We start from the raw sequence: 20,957 nt of genomic DNA on the forward strand, positions 1-20,957 counted from the left end.
GACTGGGATCTTAAAAGCTTGCAAGCAGCCATCTAGATGCAACAATGGGTCTCTCCTCATCCAGAGCAAAGAAGAATGAAGAAAACCAAAGGTTCATGGAAACAATTAGTCCTCATGACTGGTACACCATGAGACCAGAAGAACTAGACGGTGCCTGGCTACCACTGTCAACCGCTCAGAGGGTGATCTATGTAGGAGATCCTGGATAGAGAGGGAGAACAATGTGGAACAAAACTCAAAGTCATCTGGGGGAAAAAAAGGGGGGAAGAGTGACCAGGTTTGCTGGTCTGATAGAGCCTGGTGGAACCACTGAGACTATGGCCCCTTGCTGCCCTTCAGGTCTGGAATTGAACCCACATCTGTGGCTTCCAGCCAAACAAAAAACAGGCATATGGGTTTAACATGTACCTGAGGTAGACACACTCTTTGGAGAGAACAATCATGAGAGAAAGAAGGGCTATTTATGCACAGGGAGACAGTTCAGGGGGCAAGAGTGCATAGAGGGATGGACACAGGGAAGAGGTAACTATCAGGAGGAAGTGGGAGGGGAGCTGTTGCATTGGGGTAAATTGTAGTCAATGTCATGAGACAACGTGTGTGTGAACTGCTGTATGGAAAGTGAATTTGCTCTGTAAACTTTCATCCAAATTACAATAAAAAAAAGGGGGGTAATCACCTGATTTTTAAATGTTGGCTCAAACTTTAAAAATATACTATGTGAATCAAATAAAGCATAGCCATTAACCAAATCATCCATTTAAAAATTTCTGTTACATTACTATGTCTCCTGCTTTGTGTGTGTGTGTGTGTGTGTGTGTGTGTATAGCTGCATAGTACTCCACTGGTGGCTGTATTATAATTTACTCAACCATTTCCCCACTGAAGGACCCTTAGACTATTCCCAGCTTTCAACCCTTATTCTAGACTTTCCAAAGAATAAATTTCTAGACTTAGGTTTACTAGAGCAGAAGAAAAAAAGCACTTTAAATTTTGATGGACATGTTGGACAGCGTTTCTTCATCCAATTTCTCCTTTGCCAGTAACTACATAGTTCTGTCTTTTTCTTGTGTTAATAGTTTAAATAATTATAAGTGTGCTAAATCATCTCAAATCTTTCTTGGGAGGAGGAAAAAAGGAATGGGAAACAGAACGAAGGTTGGCTGGTCTGACAGTTCGGTCTCCTGGTAGCCCAGCAGTTTCACAATGGGGACAAGACCCCTAGTCCCTGAAGGACCTCACACCCTTTGGAAAGGGTGACAAGGCCAGTGGCTCTGGCTCTGGGCCAGCCCTTCCTCTGTGCATTCACTCCATAGGCTCAGCTGAGTCAGGACCACAGAAGCCTGTCCCTGCCAGAAACAGAAGACCTTGGTGGGGAAGGGGCCTGGGACTTATACCCCTCCCCCTGCAACCAGGAGTGTCTGATCATTCTCCCCATAAAGGAATTAAAATTGTCATAGCTTCTGTTTACCAAATATCTGCTACGTGCCAGGCAAGCTTGTGTATCATCTCATTTTATGCCAACTACCCACTGAGGCAAGTGTTTGACCTCATTTTACAGCTATGAGATTCAGAGAGGGTAGGTAACTACTGGCAGGTGGCATAGCTGGCATTTAAACACATATGGTCTGACTCAATGCTATTCCAAATAGGCATGTTGCCTCTCATGGTGAGGTTCAAGGCAGACCCCCAAACACCCTCATCTCCTCTGGGAAAGGGCTACATAGTACTGCATTGTTTGGCTGTATTATATTTACTGTACTATAATTTACTCAACCATTTCCCCACTGAAGAAAATCATGCCACCCATCCAAATCCTGAGGCTCAGGCTGAGTGACCTTGGGAAATTTGGCCCTCTGACTATTGGCCTTTCCCTATATTCCTGAGGCCTCCAGAGAGACCTTTCTAACCCTAGTTCAGACCTGTATAAAAGCTTCTCATGGGACCAGAAGAACTAGATGGTGCCTGGCTACCATTGTCAACCACTTGGAGTGGGATCTATTTAGGAGATCCTCAATAGAGTAGGAGAACAATGTGGAACGAAACTCAAATATCATTTAAAAAAAAAAAAAGGGACCAGGTTTGCTGGTCTGAGACTATGGTCCCTAGCTGCCGTTCAGGTCTGAACTCAAACCCACTCCTGTGGCTTACAGCCAAACAAAAGACAAGCATATGAGCTGAACATTTACATTAGATAGATACAGTCCTTGGAGAGATCAATCATGTGAGAATAGAAGGGCTATGTATGCACAGGGAGAAAGCTCAGGGGGCAGGAGTGCATGGGAGGGAAGGACACAGGGAAGAGGGAGGAAGTGGGAGGGGAGCTGTTGCATTATGAGAAACTGCAGTCAATGTCATGAGACAAAGTGTATGTGAGCTGCTGTATGGAAAGTGAATTTGCTCTGTAAACTTTCACCCAAATCACAATAAAAATTAAAAAAACAAAACAAAAACCTTCTCATGGCTCCCAGTGACCATAGGGTGAGGTCCACATTGAGGCCTCTAAAAGCAGGCCTTCCCAAAGGAGCTTACGTACCTTTCCCAATCTCGTCATAAACCCGTTCTTACAGCCAGCCTGACCAGCTTCCAATCACTCTCCATAGTGGCTAAGGCACTTGACTGCTAACCAGAAGGCTGGCGGTTCAAACCCACCAGCCACTCCTCGGAAGGAAGGTTGGGCAATCCTACTTCCGTAGTGATACTGCCTCGGAAACCCAAGGAGGGGTCGCTATGAGTCAGGGCTGACTCGACGGCACATAACAACAACAACAACAACAACTTCCTTCTCTACCTCTGTGCCTTTGCCCATGTTGTTGCTCTGCTTAGAATGCCCTTCCCTTCAATCAACAGCCATATACTACTTTACTTCAAGGCCTAAATGCCATCCTCACTGAAGATTAACTCAGGTTTCAGTCATCGTGGAGTCTGCCTCTCCCACCAGGCTGGCAGACCCCTGAGGCAGTCTGACTCTCTCTGGGTCCTGAGCACCAGCAGGAATCTTGCCCAGAGCAGAGGCCAGTAGGCCTTTGAAGTAGAACGAGTTAGCCTCTCTTCCCATCCCATCCCAGGAAGCTGGACCAGGCACCTGTGTATCTAGGCGACCAGCCTTCATCTATGCCTCACCTTCTGTGAGGCTTGATGATATCGCTCAAGTATGGAGAGAGGCCCACACAGTAAGTGCCTGTCCAAATGGAGCCTGCCAGACTGAACCCCATTTTGCATGCCTGACAGCCAGCCCCAGGACACTCCAGTGAGGCCCTGCCCTGCTCAGCACCCTGGATCCACCACAGCTCAGTGGCCTCAGCCTCTGCTGTCAGTTGCCAACCTTTCCCTTGAGCTTGAGCCCTTGAGAGAGGGAAAGACAGACTAACTTCCCAGTCTGGATGCCTAATCACCTCTAGTCTCATCTACATGTATTCCCACCTATGGGCCTTGTCTCTGGCTGCTCCCTCTTCTGATTTCCATCTCTGTCAGAAAAGGTAAAAAGTTTTGGACACCAAATCAGGAAGCCAGGGCTTGGAGGCTTTAGCTATCAGCTAGGTATGCTGACATCACAGTACACAATATACAAAATATATATATTGTGGTGTTGGTGAAGAATATTGACTATACTGTGGACTGGCAGAAGAACAAACAAATCAGTCATGTAAAAAATACAACCAGAATGCTCCTTAGAAGCAGGGATGGTGAGACTTCAACTCACTTATTTTGGATCCATCTACAGGAAAGACTCATCTCTAGAAAAGGACATGTTTGCTACAGTAGAAGGTCAGCAAAACAAGGGAATCCCCCAATGAGATAGATTGACACAAAAGCCACAAAGGGCTCAAACATATTAAAGATCATGGAGATGGTATAAGACCTGGGCAACGTTTGTTTCTGTTGTACATAAGGTCACCATGAACTGGAGCTGACTAGACAGCAACTAACAACAAAGGTGTGCCAAGTGCCTGAGCAGAGCATTAGGAAGATGCCTTTGTCCCCAGTGTGCTGGCTTCTGTAACCACACGTATGCAACCAGCATTCCGTGACCTGGCCCGAGGCACAGCAGGTTGCCTGAGCAGAAACACTGCCTAGTAAGAGCAGTCTTGTGGGTGGTAACTAACTGATACAATCACAGCCTCTCTTGAGTTTGGAAGTGACTTGCAGAGATTAGGGTAGACAAGTGAGGTGAGACCAGCAGGTGGTAGCAGTAAGAGAGGGAGGGAAGCTGAGTTTGAGCAATGGTGGCATCACCAGAGTAGAGAGTCTTGACCAAAAAAACCCAAACTCACTGCCATCAAGTCTATTCTGACTCGTAGTGACCCCCATTGGGTTTCCAAGGCTGTAAATCTTTACGGAAGTTGATTGTCTCATCTTTCTCCCATGGAGCAGTTGGTGGGTTTGTACCAATGACCTTCTGGTTAGCCGCTAAGTGCTTTATTCACTATACCACCGAGCTCCTTAGAGAGCCTCAAGGCCTATTTATTTCCTCTCCTTCCCCACTGACTACTTTCTTCCCTTCCCTACCTGTCCTCAGGATAACCCCAACCCCTGGAACCATCTTAACTCACATCCCAACCTAGTTACCTACCTGGGCTTCCTCTCAAATGAAAGAAGCCAAGGCAACAAAGGTGTGACCAAACAGACAATATCCATGGTTGGCAAGAACACTGTGCAATGTGAGAGCATGAATTGGTACAACTTTCCTAGGGGAGGGAGCTCTGGTGGTGTAATGCCTAAAGCATTTGACTGCTAACCAGAAGGCTGGCTGTTCAAACCCACCAGCCACTCCTCAGAAGGAAGATTGGGCAATCTACTTCCATAGTGATATTGCCTTGGAAACTCAAGGAGGGGGTCTCTAGGAGTTGGATCCAACTCAATGACAGTGAGTTCCTAGGGGAATATGGCAATTTATCAAAAAGCTTAACAAGGGCCAATGCTTTGATCCAGTTATCATATACTTCTAGGAAGTACACAAGGGAAACAATTAGAGAGATGTACAGAGAGAACACAGAGACAGATTTTCTTTGTAGCTCTGTTTCTATTAGCAAGGTGGTTGGAAACAACCCAAATGTCTAACAGGGGACTGATTAAATTTATTATGATAGAGCCAACTCATGGATTCCAATGCAGCCATTAAAAAAATATTTAATAGGCAATTGCATAGAGTCCAAAGTTAATTAATGGTTACCAGAGGTGGGTCCGTGGGTGGCAAAAATGATGAAATGCTCACTACCAGCCAAAAGATTGGCGGTTCGAACTTACCCAGAGGCACTTTGGAAGACAGGCCTGGCAATCTTTTCCTGAAAGGTCATAGCCTCGAAAATCCAGTGCTACAGTTCTACTCTTGTAACACATGGGGGTGCCATGAAATGGAATCAACTCATGCAGGGTGAGGGGAAGAAAAGAAATGGGGATTGGTTACTGAGCACTTAGTTTCTGTTAAAGATGATGGAAGAAAATAGAAATGAATAATGGTGATGGCTGCACGATATGGTGAACATAATTAATGTCACTGAATCGTACATGTCAAAATGGTTGAAAAGGCAAACACTTTGTTACCATATTTTGCCACAGTAAAAATGAAAAAAAATAATAAATAATAATATATTTAATGTGTATTTAATGACATGAGGAAAGAATCACAGTATAACATTGAGTGTAGAAAGGCAGAAATAAAAGATCACATAAAATTCATAGCAAAAACAAAAAACCAAACTCACTGCCATGGAGTAGGACCCGACTCATAGCGACCCCTCCTTGGGTTTCCGACATGGTATCACTACTGAAGTAGATTGCCCAACCTTCCTTCCGAGGAGTGGCTGATGGGTTTGAACCACCAGCCTTCTGGTTAGCAGTCAAATAGACACAACAGAAAAGATATGTATTGCCATATTACTGTTATTAAAAGTCTTAGCTCATTGGGGATACTCAAGAAATCTCTTTCTATCCTTTCTGACTAGATGCAGAGCTTCTGGTGCAGACATTAGACACTGGACTTGCAGTAAATGCTTGCCAAAGGAATAGATTAAATTAACCGCATGATGCTTCTAGCTCCAGCAGGAATATAGGCTGCAACCTCAGCCAGATGGGGCATACATAAGAAGTGGGGGCAAGGAATTATCATGCATAGTGTTTTCGAGGTAGAGGGTCCCTTTATAGATGAGAAAACTGAGTCGCAGTGGGAGCAGGAATGGTCAAGTTCACAGCAAATTAGGAGCAGAGCGGGCACAAGACCTCAGCCAGTCTTGGCAGCTGTCTTGTGCCCAGTGGCTAGGGGGTTGGTCAGTGAATGGGGTGTAGGCTGAGGATTCACAGTTTATTTCTGGGTATGATATTGGGGATAGAAAAGACTAGTACCCGGGTGTCGGGCCCTCTGCCACACGGACTGCTCAGAACCAAGCAGGAGGGAGGCATTGTGAGTAGGCCCAAATCTGCTGTGTTCATCTCTCAGCCTGTCTGTCTGGCGTTAGTTCCTTGTTAGGAACTAAGAGTTGTTGTTGTTAGGTGCCGTTGAGTAGATTCTGCTGCATAGTGACCCCATGTGACAGAGTGGAACAGCCACATAGGGTTTCCTGGGCTGTAATTTTTATGGGAGGGACTTTGGTGGTACAGTGGTTAAACCACTTAGCTGCTAACCGAAAGGTCAGCAATTCAAACCCACCAGCTTCTCAGTTGGAGACAGATGAGGCAGTCTGCTTCCATAAAGATTTACAGCCTTTGAGACCCTTTGGGGCTATAAGGTTACCTTGGTGGCAGTGTTTTCGTTTAGTTTTGTTTTTGTTTTAATCTTTATGCGAATGTATCACCAGGTCTTTTCTCCCATGGAGCTGCTGGTGGGTTTGAACCACCAATCTTTTGGTTAGTAACCTAGCACTTAATTATTGTGTCACTAAGGCTCCTTAGGATGATAGGAGAGACTTAAGAAATCAGGATGAGCTGCCAGCCCCTTAAAGCTGTCTCCTCTCCAGACACCAAAGGAAGCTCCACCAGAGCATAGCCATCAAATCCTTCTTATGGCCCAACCAAGATTGCTGCTGCAAGAACAAGAACATAGCCAGGACCCAGTGATGTTCTCAATCACTTGACAAGGTCCCCAAGGCCCGGAAAGGCAATTAAGCTTGCGGTGCAACCTACAGCCAGCAACCAACAATCTCACCCAAACACTACCAAGTTGCCCTCCAGGACAGTGACCCTGTCAACTGAATCCCCGGGGTGGGCTTTCCCAAGGCCTAGCTTGCACTTTCTGCTGCCTCTCTGTTACCCTACTCCTCCCCCTCATGTTGCCACTAGTTTTGGCCTGACCCTTGCCTGTCTCTTATCAATCAATCCCATTATGCCTGACCCTTGCCTGTCTCTTATCAATCAATCCCATTATGCTGGGAGCTGCTTGGCAGGCTGGGAGCTGTGTTCTCTGGGGCTCTGAGAGAAAGGAATCTGAACAACAGAGGAAGTCACTCTCAATTAGCTGGGAAGGAGAAAAACACAAGAGCAGAGAGGGAGGCCCATGGTGCTTTCTGTAGTCTGTGGGAACGGGCTGTAGGAATAGAGCTTATTGTTCAGAGGGAGAGATACACTGGACCTGAGGGAAAGGTGATTCTCAGACAATTTCTTTCCAAGAACGGCATCCAGACCCTATAGCCCCCTCCCTCAAAGACCAGTTTGGGATCAGGTTTAGGAGGGCTCTTCTCTGCACACAGGGACACTTTGATGAGGATCTCTAGACCTCATCAGCTGCAAGTCAGTTGCTTTTGGGGATACATCAGAGGAAGAGGTCACAGTGGCCTCAGGACATGACATGAGATAAGGACAAGGCTTGTGACAAAACAGTCAGTCAGGAGATAGGCAGATAGAGTGTACCTGCCAAAATGCCAGTGATTTTAGCCTCCTTGTACCTGAGGCCTCCTGGCAGTCATGGCCACTCACCAGCCTTCTCACCTGACGGCCAGGAGCCCTGAGCTCTGGCCACTGCCATAGAGTCTCAGTTTCCCCGCCTCAGTTACAATTTATTGTTATTATGTTATGTGTCGTCGAGTCGGCCCTGACTCATAGTGACCCCTCCTTGGGTTTCCGAGGCAGTATCACTACGGAAGTAGGATTGCCCAAACTTCCTTCCGAGGAGTGGCTGGTGGGTTTGAACCGCCAGCCTTCTGGTTAGCAGTCAAGTGCTTTAGCCACTATGCTACCAGAGCTCCAGTTACAACTTAGATGAGCAAAATGATCTCTATTAGCCCCTTCATGGCCATTGTTTTGGTCTTTTTATCCTGCTCCCCAAGGATTCCACTTGTACAAGCCTGGATGAGTAGGGTGGCAGGATGGGCGATGGGTTTTCCCCAGCCTTGTGGTGAGAGTGCTCAGGATACACAGGATACCCTGGCTGGGTCCACCTACTACAGAGGAGAGATCTGGGAGAGGGAATCTGATTATTCCAGCCTGGAGCCACCAGGGAAAAGATGCCCTCTCACAGTCAAGGCCTTGGGGAGGGACTAGTCATATCCAAGTAGAGGACACCCAAGCAGTGTCTGAGGTCCCTATTGGCAGCAATGCCCAAGCACTGGCAGGGATGCACCTCGGTCACTGGGGTTCTGGCCAGGGACCCAGCTTATGGGAGTGCCTTTCCTCCAGGAAGCCCCTGAGACTTCTCAGCCCTGTTGAACTCTGCTTCTTTCTACCTGCAGGCACACAGCCCCACTGCCGGATGCACTTCTCACACCATGTTGGGGATGAGTCTTGCAAAGATAGGTGGTCAGCACCTTGGGGACAGAGATGGGCCTGATAGACACTTGTGCCTTGGCAGGACTGAACATTTTGATGAAGAAAAGTTTTCTACAAGGACCCCCCCAGAGTCTACACTGTTTTTGGCTGCAGGCCCTGGATTATACCAGTTCCCATTTCATAGGTGAAGAACCAAGGCCATTCTGAGCCACTTACATTAATTTCCTCTAATCTCTGGCCTACCTCCAAACCCACTCCCCACAGGAGGCTGAAGTGCCTTCCAATGTCCCTCGGGCCTCTTCCTTCTTCCAGCCTTAGGCTGTGAGCTCCCTGAGGCCAGCGGTCCTATCACTCTCTTTTCTAGCTTCCCTACTCATAGCTCTATCTTGTCACATCCTTGGAACATTTAGGAAGGATAGAAAGTGAGGGACATAGGAGGCCCAGAAGATCCATTGTCCTCATCAAAGTGGAGGCCAAACTAGGCTGAGCACCCAGCCTCCCAATCTGGAGCCAAGAGCTTCCCAGTGGTTTTGACATTTCTTAAGCACAGTGGGGAGGACCCTCAATGAGACGGATTGACACAGTGGCTGCAATGATGGGCTCAAGCATAGCAAGATCTGTGAGGATGGTGCAGGACCGGGCAGTGTTGTGTTCTGTTGTACATAGGGTCACTATGAGTCGGAGCTGACTTGGCAGCACCTACCAACAGGCACAGTGGGGGTGGGGAACAGGTCTTGGCCAGCACCCCCCAACTAGCTCCATCCCCAGGGCCTGCTTTCCCTGGATTTCCTTCCCTTCCCCCTAGTCTTGAAGCTGCCCTTCTCTAGCTGGGGTTCATGCTCCACCTAGAAAGGGCTAGAAAAAAATGTGTCCCCAGGCCAGGCATAAGGCTGCCTTTGTGCGGAGGTCAGAATAGCAGCTCTGTGGCCATGCTGGGGAGGAGGGTAGCTGCCCCTGGGAGCACAGCCATCTGGGCAGCTCAGTGCCAAGCCTGAAGACTAGACTTTGGGGGCCTCCAAGCTTCTTGGGAACTAAAAAAGGGGGCCCAGCAGCTTCTGAGGTTCTCAGGTGAACCCTGGTACCTGGCGACAAAACTCCAGTAGCATCAGAGGTGCTGCCAGTTCAGCAGTTAGGTGGGGTTGAGGCAGGGGCTGGCACAATGCTGTCTGGGCCTCAAAGGGGCAGTGTGGCCAGTGAAGGATTCCTCCTTTTACAAGATTTGTGACTCAGAAAATTACTTCACCTTTTGGAGCTTGGTTTCCTCCATCCAATGGGAAAGATAGAAATGCCTACCCCACAAGGCTACTGTGAAGATAAAATAGTAGTAGCCCTTAGCACAGAGCCTAGCACATGCTAAGTTCAAGGAAAGTTTCCTTTTCAGGGAATAGCTGTGTGGGGAGAGGATGCTCTTACCCCACTCATAATACTACAACCTTCCTCCCACAACAGTGTTTAACGTGGAGCATTAACTTCTCTCAATCTTAGGAAAAGTACTTTGTGAAGGGGCAGCTTCATGACCCCTGACAACAAGTGGCCACCCCAGTCTCTTCTCTCATATGGAGTCTAAAGTCCATGGCTTCTGGGGCTGCTTGAGAGTCAACAAGATTAAGGATTCTAAGGTCCAGCTCAAGGGCTGGCATACAGTGGGCATGCAACCCATGCTGAATCTGGATCTTACTGCAGCTCTATCCCAGAAAGCTCCCTCTATAGGGACACTGAGGGCCACATGAGAGGGAGCTGGGCAGATCACGGCCCACATAAAGCCTGTGCATGCTCTTGAGGCCTGGTTGGCAATGCTCTGGGCAAAGCCAGGGCCTCTAAAGGATACCTGCTCTGGGTTCCTGTTGGTATCAGTGGTGCCAGGAGGCTCCTTTAGCCACCCCACAATTGTGAAGGGACCATTCCCTGGAGAAGGATGTCATGCTTGGTAGGGTGGAGGGTCGACGAAAGAGGGGGAGGCCTTCAACGAGATGGATTGATACAGTGGCTGCGATGATGGGCTCGAGTATAGCAGGGATTGTGGGGCTGGTGAGGGATCGGGCAGTGTTTCGTTCTGCTGTGCATGGGGTCGCTATGAGTCGGAAACGACTCGACGGCACTTAACAACAACAACCTTATAATCAAGAGCAGACCACTGGACCTAGGCCCAGAGCAGACTGAAGGTTCTGAGGCCAACTGGTGTGCTCATCAGCTAGGAAGCCCTCTGGTCCTCAAATAGCAGGACTTTCCTCCTTGGCCTGACTCTGTGCCACAGAGCTGTCTGCCCCCTAACTGAAGGCATGTTCATCTCAGCACCCCTAGCAGCCCAGCTCCACACACAGAATGGCCAGAAGGAGAGAGTCCCACCTTACCCTACATGGTTCCAGCTCACATCCAGCCTGGTTGTCTAAGCCCAGCTTCCCAAAGTCCTGATAAATAAGACAGTGGTGGCCTTGCCACCTCCTCCACAGTTGCCTACCCCTTCTCTACCCCTCCATTAAATCCAGTGTACCACAGTCCTTGGATGCCCAGACACCCCTGTTTCTGACCCCTCTGATGAGACCCTCTCTGTGGTTCTGTACCCTGCTCATTTAACCTAACCTAACCAGTTGCTGTCAAGTTGTGTCTGACTCGTGAAGATGCCGTGCGTGCCAGAGTAGAACCTTAGAGTTCTCAGTGGCTGATTTAATGGAAATAGAACAATAGGTCTTTCTTCTGAGGCTCCTCCAACCTTTCTTTAGTAATCAAGCACATAAACTGTTTGTGCCACTCCAGGGCTTTCCTTGCCCCCTAACCTGTTTAAAACCTGTCTATTCTGAGTGCCACCGCTGCAGGGTTGTCAGATGACAGCCAAGCAGGTTAAACAATTGAAGCCTACTGGGCTGGGGATGACTTGTTCCTTCCAGAGGCTTTTCTGGGGCTCCAGGGGACACAGAGCTTCTCTCATGTTCCCTCCCGTCCTGCCCCTTGAATCACAAGTACTTCCAATGCTATTGCCCACGCTCAGGTCTTCCCCTGCTTCAGGGCTTCATTGTGCACAAGCCCTCCGGTTCTGACACCTGTTCTTTGAACACAGCAGAGAAGGGGTTAAAAATCTGAGAAAGCTGATGAGACTGGCCCATGGTGACACAGCAAGTGGAAGTCTGCCTGGGCCTAGCTGGTCCCTCTGTGGTACCTTGAAAATCCTTCCCCTCAGAAACCAGTAGGCCCTCTTCTTCATCTAATTTCTTCTCCTTTATCTCTGAGGAGGGGTATGAGAAGGAGCTTCACCCCTGGACAGCACATTCCTGACTCCTCAGGCCACATTCCTTCCAAAGCCACTTTGAGACAACTTGGAGAGGGGCAGCTGTCTGAAGGCAGAAGGAGAGAAGCTGGGGTAAGCAGCTTGGTCTCCAAGAAGCCTGGTGGCCCAGGCAACTGAGCACCCAGAGCCTTGACTGAATGATTTTTATGCCTCAGTTTCCTGACTGAAAATGGGTATAGTGACCTTTGCCCTGCCTCTTGCCCTCTAGCCCATGACAATGCTTATGACAAGGGAGAGCGGAACTAACTCTGTCCATGTCCTTATACCAGGCTCTTCTCTGCCCACCCCTGGGCCTGGAGAGAGCTGAGTGAGGAAAATTTAGAGCAAACGCCCAATGACTCCTTGTATTGTCTCCTGGCCCTGGCCTTCCTCATCTGCCCATTTCAAGGACCCCTAGAACTGGCCTCCTCCAACTCTTTCCTCTCCATTTAGTCCCACTTCAGACTCTACCATCTACTCCCCCAAACCATCCAAACCAAACCATCATGTCAATTTTGACTCATAGCAACCCCATGTGTTACAGAGTAGAACTGGCTGTAATCTTCACAGAAGCTGATTTTTAGGTCTTTCTTCTATGGCACCACTGGGTGGGTTCGAACTGCCAACCTTTATGTGAGTAGTTGAGTACAGTTTGCATCACCCAGGGACCTTCCCAAACCCACAATCCATACCTAGCCATAAGGAAAACAGTAGGCAAAACCAAACTGAAGGACATTCTATGAACTATCTGGCTGGTACTCCTCAAACACTACCTCCCAACAGCCTACTCATCATCTTCTCTACCTAGCTTCCACCCAAATGGCCAAGGGGTGGGGGCAGTTACGGGGATCACAGCGTGTCTACTCTGAGGAGGAGTCTGCAACTGGGAAATTCACAATGGGGAAGAACAACAGCATGGGGGAAGTTCTCTGTCCTCAGAGATGAGACAGGCCAGAGACAAGGTGGCAACAATGTACGGTCCCAAGGACAGCACCGACATAGGAGGCAGTGACTCTGGGCACTGAGAACTTTTTGTTCCTTTCTTTTTTTTTTTAACTTCTGTCATTGCTACAATATTGTTGTACAACCAATAAAAATGAACAAAAGCTGCATTATTATTATTTTTGATAACTCTTTAGGGTAAATGCTAACTCTCTCTCAGTTAAGGTGCAATTATCTGAGGGTCAATATCATTATCAAAGAGCACATGCCTTTGCAAGCCCCCAAAATAAATGCTGCCAGCCTCCACTTGCCTGGCCCTCCCTCCAGTTTCCCAGGCTAAAACCCCCAAGACATTGCTTATCTGGATGAGGTTCTAGCTGTCTCCATATCTCTGGCCTTGCTCCTTCCCTTGTGATTTGGGTGAAATTTTACAAAGCAGATTCATTTTACATTCAACGGGTCACATACACATTTCACTTTGTGACACTGGTTACATTCCCCACCATGTAATATCCCACCCTCTACCTCCTCCCTGGCAAAGATGTCTCCTTGAGGACTGAGGTGCGCTTGACACAAGCCATGGTATTTTCAATCACCTCATATGCATGTGAGAGCTGGACAATGAATAAGGAAGACCAAAGAAGAATTGATGCTTTTGAGCTGTGGTGTTGGCAAAGAATGCTGAAAGTACCATGGACTGCTAAAAGAACTAACAGGTCTCTCCTGGAGGAAGTGCAGCCAGAATGCTCCTTGGAGATGAGAATGGCCAGACTTCATCTCACATACTTTGGTCATGTTGTCAGAAGGGACCATTCCTGGAGAAGGATGTCATGCTTGATAAGGTGGAGGGTCGACGAAAGAGAGGAAGACCCTCAATGAGATAGATTGACACGGTAGCAGCGGCGATGGGCTCAAGTATAGCAAGAATCATGGCGCTGGCTCAGGACCAGGTGGTGTTTCATTCTGCTGTGCATAAGGTCACTATGAGTTGGAGACAACTCGACAGCACCTGACAACAACAACCTCCTTCCTGTGAGTATCGCTTTCCTATGTCCTGAAGAAGGAGCTCTGGTGGTGCAGTGCCTAAGGCATTTGACCGCTAACCAGAAGGCTGGCAGTTCAAACCTACCAGCCACTCCTCAGAAGGAAGATTGGGCAATCTACTTCTGTAGTGATGTTGTTGTTGTTGTTATGTGCTGTCGAGTCAGACCCGACTCATAGAGACCCTCCTTGGGTTTCCGAGGCAGTATCACTACAGAAGTAGATTGCCCCATCTTCCTTCTGAGGAGTGGCTGGTGGGTTTGAACCACCAGCCTTCTGGTTAGCAGTCAAGTGCCTTAGGCACTATGCTACCAGAGCTCCCTCCATAGTGATACTGCCTCAGAAATCCAAGGAGGGGTCACTAGGAGTCAGATCCGACTGGACAGCAGTGAGTTGGTTTGGTACTTTTTGGTATGTCCTTAAGAAGAAATCTTCCTCCACTATCTTCCATCATTCTGACCCTGATGACATCAGTGCCGGTGGCAGTGGTGGTGACAACAACAATGAAGGAACTGGCTTGGTGGAGTCCCTGGACACATGGAAATCAGTGGACTTCCACTTGCCCCTCTCTCATAGTCTTGGTCTGTGGCCTTTCAGCTGTTTCTACCTGGATTTGTAGTCTCTCTGCAGCCCTTCCCACCATACCAGTACATTTGCGCTCTCCAGTCCTGCCCACCCCATCCCAGCAGCCTCCCAGCAGGCTCACCTGGATAATCCAGCTGGGTATCCTTTGCCATCTCTTGGGACGAGTGCTCAAGAACATGGCTCAGGGACTCTTTGGAGAGGGTCTTCCTGTCAGTCAGAGAGCTGGCAGGGGAGGAAGAAAGCATTTGTTAGAACCTGGTGGATTGGCCTGAGCTCCTGGGTTCTGGCCTGGCATACATCTTAGCACCTCCTGAGGGATGACACTGGTAGAATTGTTTGCTGCAGGCTTCTGGGACCATTCACAGAAGAGGTCCCAGCTGGGATCAGGGGACAAAGACCTCAGTAGTTGCAGGGGCTAAAGTAAAGCAAAGTCCCTTAATTCTCTGGGTGGAGTCCTAACCTGTCCTCTCTCTAGCCTTTCCTATAGGTTCTAAGGCAGAGCCATGGATCCCTACTGGGAGCTCAGTAAGAAATATCAAGTCCTGCTCTGCTCATTTGCTGTGTGACTGTGGGCAACTTCATGCCTCTCTCTGGGCCTCAGTGTCCCCATCTGGACAACAAAGTGGTTGAGCTTAGACACCAAAGGGCTCTAAGCATTGCCTCAGTAAAATACAGACATTCAGAGTTGAGGAAAGAGCCACTTATCCTCACCCCATACCCATCAGAGCTCAGGCATTGAGAACAACCATGCTTAGAAACTCAGAATGGGACTGAGGGTGTTTCTAGGTCTCTCAGAGGTCTTAAGTAGGCCCCCAAGTGAGGCTCTTCCCTCCTGTTGGTGCCTTCCCTCCCTGTCCCTCATGTCTGCTCACTCCATGGAGAATACAGACTGGGACCAGGAAATCTTGTGGTTCAGTATCATCTGCCTTTACCCCTGGCCCAAATCCCTTCTGCCTCCCAGGCTTGGTGGCCTGTAAACAAAGGGGTTACTGGCCCTCTTTATTAACTTGGCCCCTCTGCTCCTTGGCACCATTCCTCTTCAGGGTTCAACTGGCCAGACTGTTGCCCCTGAGTGGATGAAAGGGTGGGTGTTGGTGCACACCTCAAGACTGAGCAGGGCTGAAGCCTTATACAACTCCAGGACACATTTCACCAACTATGTAACTGAGCCCCCTGGAGTTGAGCAGTGCCCAACCTGTGCAGCTGGTCATGGCAGCCCTGAGCCCAGGATCCTGGCTCCAGGGAGTGCAGTCTGTCAGGGTGAGGCTAGCTAGCCCCATCCCTGCCCAGTCCCCAGGAAACCAGGCCAGTTACCTGCTTCTCACATCCGGCTTTACTCCTTTTTGGTTATGCAGGTTCAAACTAAGTTTGCGAACACACCCAGGCCCACATGGCACCAGTCTGCTTAAGGACCTGAGATTGGTTTTAAAGTAAAAAACATCAGGACGTTATGCAAGGAAGCGGGTGGGGAAAGGGGGATAAGTGTGGGGCTGAGCTGGTCCCTTTCTTGGGAACCTTGGGAGCACAGGGCTGGAGCAGTCCTTCTGTTGCTATGGCAACTTGCTCTGGAGAAGTTGCTGGAAGGACTGAAAAGATGACAAAGCATGCTTCTGGGGTGAGGCCTACTGTGCCAGGCAGAGGGAAGCAGAGGGTTCCAAAGGTCATGGAGCTTGTCCTGCTGACTTTGGATCTTTGGTTGCTGCCATTACTAGCTTGTAATGCTACTAAATGACCCCTGAGCTCTGGGCTCAGGCAATTGCTGGACAGCTGAGAGAAGACACACACACACACATACACACACACACAATAAGGCTCAGTGTCTCACTCTGAGATTGTCAGGGGAGTCCCCACTGCAAAGGAGGGGGACTATGTCCTTCTGGATCTAGCTCCATCTTGGCCTGTGTTATCAGAGAAGGAACTCCAACCACAAGACAAACTCAGTGCTTAAAGCTGACCAGCCTTTGAAATCACCAGCTGACCAGCCACCTCCAAATTAGCCAAGGCAGTCACTGGCTGTAATCACCCACAATCTTAATTGCTTCCTCACAGACAAGTCTGTTTTTAAATCTTCACCATCAAAAGGTACAGGCAGCTTTTCCCCTACCTCATAAAATTTCTGTAAACTAGAAACAAAGACTAAATGAAAAGCCAGCCACCAAGGGAAGCCCAGAGCAAAGCGTATACATCATGATCAGAACCTTCTGTTTATAGGAAGAGTGATGCTGTTTGAAGCTCCTTGTCCCTTGCAGGGGCCTTTTCTAGGGTGTCACTGCGAGAGGAAGTCTTGTATTGCTCAGACACTGTGATCACTCAGCTCCCTTTTTCTGTCTTTCTTCCTCCTTTCAATGAGAGGGAGGACCCTGGCCCTCAGCCAGTACTCAGTGTGACAGGGATGCCTCATTTATTCTTGGACATGGCTCCCAGCAGGGCTTTTCAACTCTCTATGTCCTGTGTGTAAAGAATGTTGGGTGTCTGATGATGAGAATGTCAAACTGAGCTAAGACCTAATTTTCCAAATAAGTGAAGCTTGCCCTTCCACTTGCTAGAGCCTTTGAGACTTAATCCCTGTAAGGTGATGCCAAACATCCTTGTTGGTGCAGTGGTTAAGCGCTCAACTGCTAACCAAAAGATTGGCTGTTTGAACCCACCAGTTGCTCTGTAGTAGAAAGATGAGGCAAACTGCTTCCATAAAGATTACAGCCTTAGAAACTCTGTGGGGCACTTCTGTTCTGTCCTATAGGGTCACTATGAATTGGAATAAACTCAATAGCAATAGGTTAAGGTGATGCTATACTTTTGCCTAGGAGCTCTGGTAGTGTAGTGCCTAAGGCACTTGACAGTTAACCAGTGTGCTGGCCTCTAGCAGCTCATCTTCCTCCTAAATTGAAGTTTCTTTTAGGGGCACACTTAGAAACATGATAACCAAGCTAGCTAGATAATCAAGCTGGGTGGAATTGTAGGTTAAATCAGAGGAGGTGGGTTCCAAAAAGAGCTCTGGCGGTGCAGTGGTTAAAGCTCTTGGCTGGTAACTGAAAGGTCGGTGGTTTGGACCCACCACCTACTCTACAAGAGAAAGGTGAGGCAGTCTGCTTCCATAAAGACTTACAGCCTTGGAAACCCTATGAGGCAGTTCTACTCTGCCTATAGGATTGCTATGTGTTGGAATTGATTTGACACCAAATGAGTTTGGTTTTAGGAGCTCTGGTGGTGTAGTGCCTAAGGTATTTGACTGCTAACCAGAAGGCTGGTGGTTCAGACCCACCAGCCGCTCCTCAGAAGGAAGATGGGGCAATCTACTGCTGTAGTGGTACTGCCTCGGAAACCCAAAGAGGGGTTGCTATGAGTCGGATCAGCAGTGAGTGTGTGTGTGTGAGTTTGGGTTTCGAGTTTTGGATTCCAAAAAGGAACCTGTGATATTTTCCTCAAAGGAAAGTACGTAAGTTTTGTTTTGTTTTTCATGGGGTGGGGGGTGGTGGCAGACATTACTCCCTGTTTTGACTTCTCAAAAGCACTTTGGGTCCCTCCTGATTCTTGCTGCTATTCCAAAGAGGACAGGTAGCTGGTAAGTGACCCCAACAGGTGAGGTGCTACTATTGTCATCGTGATCATAATGAGCTTGTCAAAGATGATTAACGTATTATTCCTGTCACGCTAGGAAGTTATACTCCTCCTGAATTTAATATTCTGGAATTTGGCTACAGTACCAGAGGTGTAAGTCATCGGACATAATAGAATGAAAATAAGGGTGGGGAACCAACCAGGGGAAGCTGACTTGTACCTGTCTGTTTTCCTAATTCACAGGTGGAAGAGCTCCTAAAAGGGCGGCCCCCTTTTACCTTGATGAGGCCAAACATCTGTTCTCACCTCCAACTCATACTGTAAGCACATTGCTTGACATTCCTTTCATAGAAAAACTGCTTTAGTATCTACTGAGCAGCATCAAAACTCAAAAACTCACTGCCATCGAGTCGGATTCAACTCATAGTGACCCCTTACGAGGCAGTATCTCTACAGAAGTAGATTGCCCAAATTTTCTTCCAAGGAGTGGCTAGTGGGTTTGAACTGCCAGTCTTCTGGTTAGGAGTCAAATGCCTTAGGCACTACGCCACCAGAGGAAACACTCAACAGGCCATGTGTGAGGTAGGGTAGGCGGAGCAGTCGAAGGGGGTCTGCACTCTCCCTTTTTCTTAACCAGCTTTTAAGTGCTTAGTCCTTTCTTAACCCCTCCTTCTATAACACTATCTTGCTAGAGAAGTGGATGGAAATTAGTTTAAAGACAAAGCCTACCATACCATCTTCAAGTCCTCCTTCAGGAAGCCCTCCTTGATTACTTCCCAAACCGTCTCATCTTGTGACCCTTAGATAATAAGGCTTGGGCTTTGAAAATCACACATGGCTTGGGAAGTTCCTTGAGAGTAGGGATCATGCCTGATTCACTTCTATCCTCCAACCACGAGTATTCTTGAGGCATATATTTGGAGCCCAATAGATGTTGATTAGAACTAACCCTAGTCAAGTTTTCTCCATGTATGTGCAGTCAAGGGGAGCCCTCATTTTGCCTTTGGGCCCTTCAAGGACAGGGACTTATCGCCTATTTATTTCTGTTGCCCTTTCTCCTCATTTAACCCTCAGCAGTCAGGTCACTGATTGTATGCAGTAGGTTTTCAACTAATGCTTTTTTTTTTTTTTTTTAAGTTTAACAATGTAATGAGTAGGTTTCTTGTCATTATTTTGGCAATATCATAAAGCTGTTTTTGACGATAAAGCTACTGTGATTCAGAAGACCTTAAATTTCCTAAACCAGTATTAAATAACAATTAAACTTTTATTGGCTTGAAAGAGAACAATATATTGCAAGTCATCATAATCCACAGACTCAATACAGAAAAATTACTCAAAATGGGTCACAACTTTAATAACCTGATGCTGACTTGCCTGCTTCAAAGGTTTTACTCTTCAAGAAAAAGGGATGATAAAGAGTGGCCAGTATGTGTATTTATCAGGAAAAATACAATAAAGGCCCTACTGCTCAGTCCAAGATACCTAAGATGAGCAAAATGAAAAGGCTGTAACTTATACTAGAAGTCATCAACTAATGCGTTCTTGAAAGAACATAACATTGACGTTTACCAGAGTTTGCCTGCCTGGGTCCAACTCACTTTACTAGCTGTGTGACCTTGGGCATGTCACTGTACTTCTCTGAATCTTTGCCTACAACCTATGGCTATTGTGAGGATTAGATGACACACGAAAAGTGCTTAGTACATAGTTAGCTTTCATCATTATTACTGGAGAGTCTCATGGGTCTTCAGGGAGTAAGAAGAAGAAGCAAGGTTCTTTGGGGAGGTTGGGAAAGGGGCTAAGTGGGATAAAAATCTGCAGACCCAAGTCTGGGGTCAAGCTGTGGTACCAAGCCCTGGTACTCTCCCTGGGGGTCAGGAAGGGGCTGGGATTTGGGAAGAAGGACAGGATCCCGGTGCCTTACGCGGTCCTCAGGATGATGGAGCTGGCAGACCTGAGCAGCAGCACCTCTGGCATGGTACCTGTGGGACGGCTGCACCCCTCGCGCTCACCCAGGAAAGAAGAACCTCAAAAGCTCAGATAATGTGTCACATTGTCCCTCAGGAGAGCTGCGATGGCCCAGAGAGGCGCAGCTCCACCAAACCAGCCTGTAACAGAGACACAGCATGAGTCACAGCCCCAGGGAGTCACTGAGCAAGGGGCAATTGCCCTCCTTCCTGGTCATGGCTCCTGGGGCTGGGACCTGAGTGCAATTTATTGCGTCCTAAACCCACACTGGGACTGAGAACAACTTACAACACAAGGGAGTGGCTCCCTGGGCCCTCAGGTCTCTATTCCTCAGGCCTAGTTTTTCCCTGAGATAAGCAAATACACTACATTTCGAGACTGCTCCTTGGCAAAGACCCCTGACCACCATTCAGTACTCCACTGTCACTCATTCTTGTTCTCACTCATCTCTGTTCAGGGGATGTTCAAAAGGAGAACTGTTCTCACAGATTGCTAGAGCATGTTCTCAGTGTAGGAATTGACTAAGCATTCCCCATATCCTAAAAATCCCAAACAGAGCAAAGCAGCACCTCTTCTGAACCCCAGGTCCTAGCTACACTGCCAATCCCTCTTGCACAGAAGGATGATCCCAACAGCAGCACCATTTTCTGCAAGGTTGATTCCACACTGATCTCTCCATTGTCCTTCTTGTAGACCCTACTCCCCTCACCTCTTTTCACTCTGCAGGGACTACCTCACCTCAAAGATTAGGTCTCTGACAGCTCTTTCCTCATTTCCCATTCCCAGACCACAGACCCCTTAGGGAACTCACAGCAGAGTGTGTGCTTAGGGTCTGGATGCCTTGGAGTCCTCCCCGTCCTTCTTCTGGCCTGCAGGTGTGGGGCTCAGCATCCTCTTTGCTCCC

General features: G+C 48.1%; 1 protein-coding gene across 1 annotated transcript in view; it reads right to left on the reverse strand.

Annotated features, from left to right (window-relative positions):
* ACSBG1 (acyl-CoA synthetase bubblegum family member 1) overlaps positions 1-20,062 on the reverse strand; it is a 58,255-nt gene extending 38,193 nt beyond the window's left edge. Inside the window, exons 1-3 of the mRNA XM_042782428.1 lie at positions 20,010-20,062; positions 15,839-15,937; positions 14,646-14,746 (exon numbers count right to left, since the gene is read on the reverse strand). Of these exons, the coding sequence (XP_042638362.1) occupies positions 14,646-14,746; positions 15,839-15,937; positions 20,010-20,062 (253 nt within the window). The remainder of the gene's footprint in view (positions 1-14,645; positions 14,747-15,838; positions 15,938-20,009) is intronic.
* Positions 20,063-20,957: the final 895 nt, after the last annotated feature.

The sequence above is a fragment of the Orycteropus afer genome, unplaced genomic scaffold, assembly GCF_000298275.1.
Source record: "Orycteropus afer afer isolate SDZICR_OR568_19922 unplaced genomic scaffold, OryAfe1.0 scaffold00313, whole genome shotgun sequence".
Classification (NCBI taxonomy): Eukaryota; Metazoa; Chordata; class Mammalia; order Tubulidentata; family Orycteropodidae; genus Orycteropus; species Orycteropus afer.